The sequence below is a fragment of the Rana temporaria genome, chromosome 7 (assembly GCF_905171775.1).
Source record: "Rana temporaria chromosome 7, aRanTem1.1, whole genome shotgun sequence".
Taxonomy (NCBI): Eukaryota; Metazoa; Chordata; class Amphibia; order Anura; family Ranidae; genus Rana; species Rana temporaria.
Window position 1 is genome coordinate 118,608,520 of NC_053495.1, and position 12,252 is coordinate 118,620,771.

The 12,252-nt window shown below is 41.2% G+C and overlaps 1 protein-coding gene across 2 annotated transcripts in view; it reads left to right on the plus strand.

Annotated features, from left to right (window-relative positions):
- VAV3 (vav guanine nucleotide exchange factor 3) overlaps nt 1–12,252 on the plus strand; it is a 333,028-nt gene that overhangs the window by 137,888 nt on the left and 182,888 nt on the right. For both annotated transcript variants that reach the window (XM_040359896.1, XM_040359897.1), the window contains exon 3: nt 8,772–8,830. In XM_040359896.1, coding sequence (XP_040215830.1) covers nt 8,772–8,830 — 59 coding nt within the window. The remainder of the gene's footprint in view (nt 1–8,771; nt 8,831–12,252) is intronic.

Genomic DNA, 12,252 nt, shown 5'->3' on the forward strand with positions numbered 1-12,252 from the left:
TTAGGTAGAGTTAGGAAGGATTAGATATTCTATTAGGTTTTTAATTCTATCTCAGACTTCATTAGCTATTTCACCTTCTTTGAACATACTAAGTACAAAAAAATATATAGGATATACTGCTCTGTGCAATAAGTGAACGCAAAAATTAGCCACCAAACACAGCTGTGACAAAGCAAAATTGATAGATATGAAAAAAGCGTAGCGCTTATTTGTGTGAATAAATCAATTATGTCAAATGTTTAAAAAAATACATGTACATGAAATCTTAATTTCAGTGACACCAAGGGCCAGATTCACAGTGAGAGTACGCCAGTGTATCTACTGATACACTGGCGTACTTTCAAATTTGCAGCATCGTATCTTTAGTTTAAATCCTCAAACCAAGATACGACGGCTTCTGGCTTCGATCCGACAGGCGTACGGCTTCGTACGCCTTCGGATCATAGGTGCAATACTTCGGCGCCCGCTGGGTGGAGTTCGCGTCGTTTTCCGCGTCGGGTATGCTAATTCGCTTTTTCCGTCGATCCACGAAGGTACACGCGGCCGTCGCATTCTCTTACGTCGTCGCTAGTCGGCTTTTCCCAGCGTATAGTTAAAGCTGCTATTTCGTGGCGTATAGATAGACTTGCCATGTTAAAGTATGGGCGTTGTTCCCGCGTCGAATTTTGATTTTTTTTTTGCGTAAGTCGTCCGTGAATAGGAAGGGACGTAACTCACGGCTAAGTTCAAAAAATTACGTTGGTGCGACGTCATTTCGCGCAAAGCACGGCGGGAAATTTCAAATTGGCGCGGGGACGGGCTTCATTTAAATGAATCACGCCCCCTACCCACCCAATTTGAAATACGCGCCGAGAAATACGGCGCAAAATCTTCCTGGATTCGACTTAGAGCAAACAAAGCAGTCCTCTGTTGTGACCAAACACAAATAACAGTCCAAAAGTGTAGAAAATAACTGCAAAGTTGAAGTGAAGAATCCCTCATGGATAAAACCCACTCTGTGAAAGAATAGAAACACCACCACCGATGTAAGGAGGAGGCTTACCAGATGATATTGACTTGGAGAGGTATATACCACCCAAATCAAAAAAGGCTTGTATGACCAATTAGCAAGATAGGTCCAGCTGGTCCTGAATCCATATATCAGTTGACACCGCAAATTCCATTAAACATCAGGAAGTGAGAATAATTGTAGTCTTGTTGGGGCCAGAGACACGGTAACTATGTATATATCCTGACCCCAGATGATGACTGTTTAGTTGAAACGCGTCGGGTGGACCCTTCACACACATCGCTCTTGCATTTTATGATGATATGCCTGTGACGTTCTTCCAAATGTGAGTGTTCATTTTTAATCTTTTTAATAAATACTACTTGTGACTTTTCTTCTCATTACACATGTTATGTGGTTACCGTGTCTCTGGCCCCAACAAGACTACAATTATTCTCACTTCCTGATGTTTAATGAAATTTGCCGTGTCAACTGATATATGGATTCAGGACCAGCTGGACTTATCTTGCTAAGCCTCCTCCTTACATCGGTGGTGGTGTTTCTATTCTTTCATAGGGTGGGTTATATCCATGAGGGATTCTTCACTTCAACTTTGCATTTTTTTCTGCACTTTTGGACTGTTATTTGTGTTTGGTCACAACAGAGTAATTCTTTGTTTTGATTTATTCTGTTTAAACTTTTTCACTGACTTCATTTAGTCACTTGGGGCCAGATTCACAAAAGAGATACAACGGCGTATCTACTGATACGCCGTCGTATCTCTGTGTTCCGGCCATCCTAACTATGCGACTGAATCAGTTACGCATAGCTATCCCTAAGATCCGACAGGTGTAATTGAATTACACTGTCGGATCTTAAGCATGCAATTCTAGGCTGGCCGCTAGGTGGCGAGGCCATTGCCGTCGGCGTAGAATTTGCAAATGAATAGTTACGGCGATTCCCGAACGTCTGCGCTGCCCATCGATCTAACTTTCCGTCGTTTCCATCGAGTTACGCGTCGTAAAATTAGGGCTGAGCTAAGTCCTAAGCCATGTTAAGTATGGCCGTCGTTCCAACGTCGAAATTTAAAAAACAACGTCGTTTGCGTAAGTCGTCTGTGAATGGCGCTGGACGCCGTTTACGTTAACGTCAAAACAAATGACGTCCGTGCGACGTCATTTAGCGCAATGCACGTCGGGTAATTTACCCGACTGAGCATGCGCAGTACGTTCGGAGCGGGAACGCGCCTAATTTAAATGGTGCCCGCCCCATTTGAATTGGGCGGGCTTGTGCCGAGCGCATTTACGATACACCGCCACAAGTTTACAGGTAAGAGTTCTGAGAATCAGGCACTTACGCTGTAAACCTGCGGCGGTGTAACGTAAATCACATACGTTACGCTGCCCAGGAGCAACGTAATTCTATGTGAATCTGGCCCAGTGTGTCACTGAAATTAAGATTTCATGTACATGTATTTTTTGCAACATTTGACATGTGTTGCTAATTGATGTATTCACACAAATAAGCGCTACACTTTTTTCATATTGAACGTACTAAGTACGTCCGGAGAGTAAAGAGTTTAAAACAAGTTCATGGCTGTTATTGTATTGGACAGTCGACTCCTGGCTGTCATGTAAAAGTGATCCACGAAACTGTATAAGCTGGCCGATCACTTTGCTGGCTGATCACTTTTCCTGTGCAAGCAGTATGACCCAAGTGTCCCAATAAAGGGGATTTGTCACCTGCCCATTGCTATCACATAGGGGGCTTGTAATAAAGGTAAATGAAAAATCAAAAATGTAAAAAAAATTAATTATACCAAAATGTAATACATTTTTTTTATTGAATCCTGTCGCCCTGCACACACCATCAAATGTAAAGGCATGCATAGGATGCACATGCGTATGTAGGCCATGATTGCGCCACACATTTGAGGTATTGCCATGAACCTTGAAGTGAGATCAATAATTCTGCCATCATAATTCATGGTTTACTATGAACTGCAAGTGAGGTTTTTCTTTCCTGGATTAATGAAAGCAGAGGATCAATTCTAAATAAATGACTGCGTCACACAGGCAAGGTGGTAAGTCAAGGAAGAGTACTGCAGCTTAACCTTGGACATTTGGAATATGAGTGTATAGAAAATTGCATTTTATACACTGAAATGACATGCAGAACTGTGCACAATTACTGTGTTACTTAGTAGTCACAGTATCAAATATATATATTTTTTATAAATGGGTACCATTGCAGCACACTTGTACAGTATTCATTAAATATAATGTACTAATAAATATAACAACCTAATATAATAACCAGAACATTTTATATATCCTAGTCAGATACTTTTCAGGGAAAACTGCATTTCCCTGCAGATGTATTTAATTTGTTTAATTTAAACATTTTATCTGCACAACCCGCACCCAGAAAAGTTTTCTATGTAATATACAAAACATCTAATATTAATATATTAAAAGGACTAAGAAGTATTCTATGTGCGTGGCATATGTGCTAATCAACCATCAAGCTTTTAGCGCCCTCTAGTGACCAAGAAAGAATACACATTTATTAAATTCTGCTCATACAGTACTGTATATCTCTATAAATATTAATACTCTTTATTAGACATGATTTTTCCTTTTTGTTTTTGTTTTTTACAACACAATTACACATAAGACACTTTACAACCACCAACAATTACAGTTACAGTTTTGAGTGTAATAATTACCATACACCCCTAGTGCATTATAATCTAAATATATATACTCAAAACAAAAAACAAAATAATTTATAATAACTCACTATGTATAAACACTCCCTGAATCTTTCTATTATACTATTGATATCTCTGTATGTGGCCAATGTTATTTCCCCATGATTATATTAACGCTTTTGATCTAAATAAAATGTTGCGCTTCATTCAGATATTACTAATATACTATGTTTTATGGTCCCATACCTAGTAACCTCTCTCTAACTAGTTGTAGAGGAACCACCTCCGTAGAATATAACCATTTGTCCCATGTTTTTATACATTTACCTGAGTTGCCTCTATGTTGGTATACCATATGTTCTTTTTGTACGACTTTGTCTACTGCATTAACCCACAGGCAGTGTGTTGGGGGGGGGTCATGGATATTTATCTTAGCGTAATACGTTTTTGTGCTACAAACAACTGACGAATATTCAATATAATATAACCTGCGATGGAAAAAACTGTCTATCCAGCCACCCCAAAACACATACCTTGGGATCCCTCAGGATACTAATCCTAAATACCTTATTAATCGGATCTAATTTGTGCTTATAAAGGCAGCTATGGATTAGAAATAAACTAATCAAAAGCCAAGGGCGGAGCTCACGCAGAGGAGACACAAGTCATCCTCTGTAGAGACAGCCTGGGGCGACAACCCCAATCCAGCGGGGCGCCGTGCAGCCATGACCCCACACCACGCCAACAAATATAAGGGGGATAGTGGGCGTCCCTGTCTGTTGCCTCTATTTAATGTAATCAGTGTTGATAAAGTATTATTAATTCTAAGGCGAGCTGTAGGGAGTTGATATAGCAATTTGACCCATATTATAAATTTATTCCTCAGTTAAAATTCTTTAAGACGCATCATAAATAGGGTCAAGTTCCTTGTTCGGCTGTCAGAAAACTCGTCGAGCCAAATGTTCCCATTGCCCAACGAGGAAATAGAGAACATGCTCTCTTTTTGGCTCGACGAGTTTCCCGACGGGTTTCCCGACGGGTTTCTCGGCGAAAAGTGTACACACGACCGGTTTTCTCGGCAGAATATGTCTCCCATCGAGTTTCTTGCTGAATTCTGCCGAGAAACTTGGTCGTGTGTACGGGGCCTGAGAAGCACCAAAGAATAATATAGCCCTATTACCAGAATTATGAGGTGGAATTTGAATATTCAAATGTACCCTAGGGATTTTCACAGCAGTCGACCACTGGGGAATAAATCCAGATTGGTCTTGATACACTAATTTGGCTATAACTTTAGACAGATGAATAGCCAATACTCTGGCCAAGATTTTAAGGTCACTTGCCATTAATGATTTTGGTCTGTAGGTGTTTGCTACAGTCAGATCTTTCCCTGGTTTCAATAACACCACAATTATCGCTTCATACATAAATTGAGGAAGTCTACCTAATTCCTTAGCATCCCATAAGCCTCGTATAAATAAGAGGGAGGAGATGATGGACAGCCGCACTCCAATAAAGTGTAAAAAATGTGCCTTTTATTCCAGTAAAACGAAAACTACAACAGCAAAAAAAAAACGCAAGCAGTGGGGTAACAGAGCTGACGCGTTTCACATGAGTAAGCATCGGCTATCGATGTGAAATGCGTCAGCTCTGTTACCCCACTGCTTGCGTTTTTTTTTTTGCTGTTGTAGTTTTCGTTTTACTGGAATAAAAGGCACCATTTTTTACACTTTATTGGAGTGCGGCTGTCCATCATCTCCTCCCTCTTATTTATGCTTTGAGCATCGCCTGCACCCATCGGGTTTTGAACCATACTCACCGCTGAAGTGCATTTGTCTGGAGCGGCGGTTTTCTTTCTCCATAAGCCTCGTACACACGACCGGTTTTTCCGGCAAGAAAACTGCTGGTAAAGCTTTTTGCCGTGAAAACCGGGCATGTGTATGCTCCCTCGCCGGGAAAACTGCCGGGAAACCTGGCAGGAAAAATAGAGTACCTGCTCTCTATTTTCCCCGCCAGGATTTCCGGCATTTTTTTTCTCGCCAGATTTACTACACTTGCCAATGGAAAACACTGCAAGGTAGTGCCGAGGGAGCATAAGCCCTGTACACATGGCCAGGGTTTTCCCGGCCAAACCTCTCCCCGCAGTTTTCCCGGCGGACTTTATACCAATGGGAATCCCGGCTGTGTGTACAGGGCTTTATTGTAGAATGCAACTCCGGAAGGCACATGCAGTATATCTCTGATAGAATTATGCTAGTGGGCAGCCACCGTCATGACAGAAAAAGCAATTGATGACCTGGGTTTCCTGCATTTTGTTGAAGGTGTCTACATGTGGTCTGCAGTCTATATACAAAAATAAAGGTCCAAGACTAGTATTGTAAAGTGAGAATCCCCTAGCTTCTAGGTATTTACTTTGTGGCATTTCTACAGGAAGGATTTAACATAGTTTTGTGGTAGAGCTGACAACCCCAACCAGAAGGTCTCAAACAACAGCACCACTGCACTTCTGAATTATAAAAACAGTTTGCTGCTACAAAAAATAAAGAAAAAAAAAGCACAGCCGATAAAACTACTCGTAAAATAAAATCCACTTAAAGAAACATCAATGGAATCCTTCAAGGGTATAGCCTGTAGTATTTCATATATAGCAATAAGAAAATAATATAATACCATAATAATAATAAATAACTTTACGCTGGATTCAGACGCAGGTTTTAGCAATCAATATAAAATAAAATAACACCCGATTGTACAATCCGTACAAAGAAGGGATTATAAAGGAAGAATGTAGCATAAAACAAGCAAAATATCAACTCTTCGGACACACTAACTATGTCAGCCCCTTAATGGATCCCCCAAACAAACAGTATACTGTATGTACCTTTTTTAGCGTTCAGTCAGGATTCAGCCTTTGAAGCCTCGTACACACGCTCAGTGTAAACCCGAGTAAACCGAGCATGTGTACGAGGCTTGAGGTTTCTCGTCTGGAAATCTGCCCAGAATCTTGACAAGAAAAATATAGATTCTGCTCTCTATTTTCTCGTCGAGATTCTTGTCGGCCTGTTTCCCGACAAGAAACCCGAGCATTTGTATACTTAACTGTCGCCCTGGAAACCTGCGCATGCTCGAAATTACTTTGACGCATGCGCGGTAGCTTCCTAGGCATAGGTAGGGTGCAACAAGATGGCGGCGACAGCATCAAATGTGACGAGCGCATGCTCGGCGTACGCGATTATGTCACCGCGTTCTTGCCTTTCAAGAGAACTGTGGTTCTTTTGAAAAGAGAGTCTGTACACTCGGGTGGCAAGAGATTCTTGCCAAGAATCTCGTCAGGAAAAACAAAGTTTTTTTCCTGACGAGATTCAGGCTCTCATATAGCAGAATTACTGAGCCTCAATCAGCTTCAAATATACAAAGACCCGTGCGTAGCTGACTAATTAGTAAGGTATGGCTAGCAGGTGGACTAAGACCCCTTTCACACTGAGCCACTCATAGCGTCTGCGATAAAACTCTGCTATTTTTACCGCCGACGCTATGGGCGGATTTGCGGCGCATTTTGGCCGCTAGCGGGGTGGTTTTACCCCCGCTAGCAGCCGGGAAATGGTTAAAATCGCCTGCAATGCTCTGCTGCAGTAGCGCATTGTGAGAGGTATTCCATTAATTTCAATGGGCAGCAGCGGTGAAGCAGCTCCAAAGATGCACCGCTCCAAAGATGCAGCTAGCAGGACTTTTTTTTACTGTCCTGCTAGCGCAACGCTCCAGTGTGAAAGCCCTCTGACTTTCACACTGGGGACAATGGTACAGCTGTTTGAGGGTGGATTGCAGGTGCTATTTTTAACGCTATAGCGCCTGCAATACGCCCTCAGTGTAAAAGGGGTCTAAGGGCCAGTTCACACCAGATGCAGTTCCATACAGTTTCATGCAGTTTCGTACAGTTACGTTTTTTCTGTACCAATACAGTCAGTTCCACACCGGAAATTGACTGCATGGCGTGAACTAGAGCCATTGGAATACATGGAAAACACTGTGCATGCATTTTTAGTGCAGAAAAAATGCTCACGGAACTGAATGGAACTGCATCTGGTGTGAACTGGCCCTAATGGCGCGTACACACGCTCGTTTTTCGGCATTAAAAAAAACGAAGTTTTTAAAAACGTAGTTGGAAAAACTTAGTTTTTTTTCATGATGAAAAACGACCATGTGTACGCGGCATAAGGGTTTTCACTCTCCCAGAACTCTACAAAGACTCCGGGCTCTAGGACACAGTCCAAACTCATTCAGGGCTAAGAAAACAGTTTGTTTTCTCCATAACTGGTACAATTCCCTTAGCCCCTCGCAATGTGTAGGTGAAAAACCTAAGTGACACATATACACTGACCTCAACCCTGCCATGCAGTGCCTTACAATATGTATAAGACCCCTTTCACACTGAGGGCGTATTGCAGGCGCTATAGCATTAAAAATAGCACCTGCAATCCGCCCTAAAAGGGCTGCTCTATTGTTGCCAGTGTGTAAAAATATCGGCATTTCACCGCTGACGCTATGGCTGAGTGTGAAAGGGGTCTACATGTATATTGTATATGGGTTATACATTTTCCTGTGTTTTTAATAACTTTATGTTGCTGTCCTGTTTTGGCAGTAGCACAGATTTTCCCAGTAGTAACTCTGGGAAAATATTTCTGTTCACTATGTAAACTTCATCAGTGTAGGGAACACTCTTTTATTTTCCAGAAAGCAGACAGGAGACATATTGGTGACCATGTGGCCTTACTCAACTGCATTGGACATAAGCGAGGTTACTGAACTGTCCAGCATAGAAGTCTGGATCAAAGGACTAATCACAAAACTTTTAGTTGGTAAAATAGGTATATAGTTTCATGTTTTTAATAATTTATTTGGCGTTCAGCTTTTGTGTGTGATTCAGCGTGTACAGACACATAAGGGTTAATGTACTAAAGCTGAAGAGTGAAAAATCTGGTGCAGCTGTACATAGTAGCCAATAAGCTTCTAACTTCAGCTTGTTCAATTAAACTTTGACAAATATCACAAATGTAATGTTTCTATTTTCAGGTTATAGAGACTTTGTCCAAGCTCTCCCATACTGCAAATGCCCTGTCATGTGGAATCAGGTCAGTTATTATTCTTTTATTTAAATAGGTATGCATACTGGCAAAAGACTCTCATTTTAACAAGCTTTTGGAATGTTCATTGTCTTCATGCACAGTAAATGTATGTATGTATGTGTGTGTGTGTGTATATATATATATATATATATAATATATATACAGTGGGGTAAAAAAAGTATTTAGTCAGCCACCAGTTGTGCAAGTTCTCCCACTTAAAAAGATAAGAGAGGCCTGTAATTGTCATCATAGGTATACCTCAACTACGAGAGACAAAATGTGGAAACAAATCCAGACAATCACATTGTCTGATTTGGAAAGAATTTATTTGCAAATTATGGTGGAAAATAAGTATTTGGTCTCTACAAACAAGCAATATCTCTGGCTCTCACAGACCTGTATCTTCTTCTTTAACCACTTAAGCCCCGGACCAAAATGCAGGTAAAGGACCAGGCCAGGTTTTGCGATTCGGCACTGCGTCGCTTTAACAGACAATTGTGCGGTCGTGCAACGTGGCCCCCAAACAAAATTGGCGTCCTTTTTTCCCCACAAATAGAGCTTTCTTTTGGTGGTATTTGATCACCTTTGCGGTTTTTATTTTTTGCGCTATAAACAAAAATAGAGCGACAATTTTGAAAAAAATGCAATATTTTTTACTTTTTGCTATAATAAATATCCCCCAAAAATATATATAAAAAAAATGTTTTTTTCCCCCTCAGTTTAGGCCGCATTCTTTATTGTGGAAATGACAGTTGCAGTTTGGGAGTTAACCACAGGGGGCGCTGAAGGGGTTATGTTTTACCTAGTGTGTGTTTACAACTGTAGGGGGGTGTGGCTGTAGGAGTGACGTCATAGATTGTGTCTCCCTATAAAGGCGATGACACGATCGTTGCAGCCGCCACAGTGAAGCACGGGGAAGCCGTGTTTACACTTGGCTCTCCCCGTTTTTCAGTTCCGGGGACCGATCGCGGGAACCCAGCGGCGATCGGGTCCGCGGGTCTCGCCCACGGCTGGGTAGATGTAAAGGACGTGCCAGTGTACGTCCATCTGCCCAGCCGTGCCATTCTGCCGACGTATATCGTCGTGCGGCAGTCGTTAAGTGGTTAAGATGCTCCTCTGTCCTCCACTCATTACCTGTATTAATGGCACCTGTTTGAACTTGTTATCAGTATAAAAGACACCTGTCCACAACCTCAAACAGTCACACTCCAAACTCCACTATGGTGAAGACCAAAATGCTGTCGAAGGACACCAGAAACAAAATTGTAGACCTGCACCAGACTGAATCTGCAATAGGCAATCTGCTTGGTGTGAAGAAAGCAACTGTGGGAGCAATAATTAGAAAATGGAAGACATATAAGACCACTGATAATCTCCCTCGATCTGGGGCTCCACGCAAGATCTCACCCCTGTGGGGTCAAAATGATCACAAGAACGGTGAGCAAAAATTCCAGAACCACACGGGGGGACCTAGTGAATGACCTGCAGAGAGCTAGGACCAACGTAACAAAGGCTACCATCAGTAACACACTACGCTGCCAGGGTCTCAGATCCTGCAGTGCCAGATGTGTCCCCCTGCTTAAGCCAGTACATGTCCGGGCCCGTCTGAGATTTGCTAGAGAGTATTTGGATGATCCAGAAGAGGATTGGGAGAATGTCATATGGTCAGAGGAAACCAAAGTAGAACTGTTTGGTAGAAACACAACTCGTTGTGTCTGGAGGAGAGCGAATGCTGAGTTGCAACCAAAGAACCCCATACCTACTGTGAAGCATGGGGGTGGCAACATCATTCTTTGGGGCTGTTTCTCTGCAAAGGGAGCAGGACGATTTTGAGTGCAAACCTTCTCCCATCAGCAAGGGCATTGAAAATTAAACGTGGGTCTTTCAGCATGACAATGATCCCAAAAACACCGCCCAGGCAATGAAGGAGTGGTTTCCTAAGAAGTATTTCAAGGTCCTGGAGTGGCCTACCCAGTCTCCAGATCTCAACCCCATAGAAAACCTTTGGAGGGAGTTGAAAGTCCGTGTTGCCCGGCGACAGCCCCAAAACATCACTGCTCTATAGGAGATTTGCATGGAGGAATGGGCCAACATACCAGCAACAGTGTGTGACAACCTTGTGAAGACCTCTGTCATTGCCAACAAAGGATATATAACAAAGTATTGAGATGAACTTTAGATATTGACAAAATACTTATTTTCCACCGTAATTTGCAAATAAATTCTTTCCAAATCAGACAATGTGATTGTCTGTCTGGATTTGTTTCCACATTTTGTCTCTCATAGTTGAGGTATACCTATGATGACAATTACAGGCCTCCCTCATCTTTTTAAGTGGGAAAACTTGCACAATTGGTGGCTGACTAAATACTTTTTTGCCCCACTGTATAATATCTATTCAGGACATTTTTTGCACATTGAGACATTTGCAATAAAGGTAGTGACAGGCACATCAGTGCATCTTAAATTATAGATGTTGACCATGTATCAGTATGACGGCTTAAAAAATTGATGTTTTGTGCAAGTTTAAAGTTAGTTCTGCTCAACTACAAGAATGTCCTTGAATATTAATTCCACATAAAAACCCTTGTTCTCTGTCTAGGTTGGACATTACGGCTGCAACTAACGATTATTTTAATAATCGATTAGTTGGCCGATTATTGTTTAGATTAATCTGATAATAGCCTTAAAAAAAAAATATAGCATTTTTACATTTTTTTGGGCCAATTTGTTGTTGGGCAGATTACAAAACACAAATTGCCGCAAAAACACATTACATGCTTTTCTGCAGCTTCTCCATTGAAGTATATTGAACCCAAAAAAAAAAAAATGACACAGTTTTGCGTTAAAAATTCCCCGCCCTTTCCAAATACGCAGCAGCTGAAAAATAATCAGGGATGTGAACGAGTCCCATAGGAAAACATGTAAATGAACTGTAGTGTTTCTGCAAAAAGCACCAAAAAAACTGAGGTGTGACCCCAGGCCTGAGATGTTTAGTAACATAATGGGGTTAAAAAAACAAAAATAAGTACAAAAATAGCAAATAATCGCTACTGTAAGGGGTTCATTTTTTTTACTGTGGGACAGTGAAAGTAATATTTACAGTAGCGATTTGCTTTTTTGTGCTATAAAGGGCTAATTTTTTTTTTTTACCCCCATTATGTTACTGGCCAATTAATCGATTCTGAAAATTCTAATCGATTAATTTCATAATCGATTAGATGACGCTTAATCAATTAGTTGTTTTCGGCCCTAAAGGATATACAAAAAGCATACTCCAACCAGAAAAATGTATTTGAAGCTAAAGTCCAAATATCCATTTATATAATAACTGTAGTAATTATTTAATCAACTTTCCTCTCTTCTCATCTGAAGACAGTGGTCTCTGTAACTACAAATGGTGTACTCTTGTGGTCTCCATAATATTA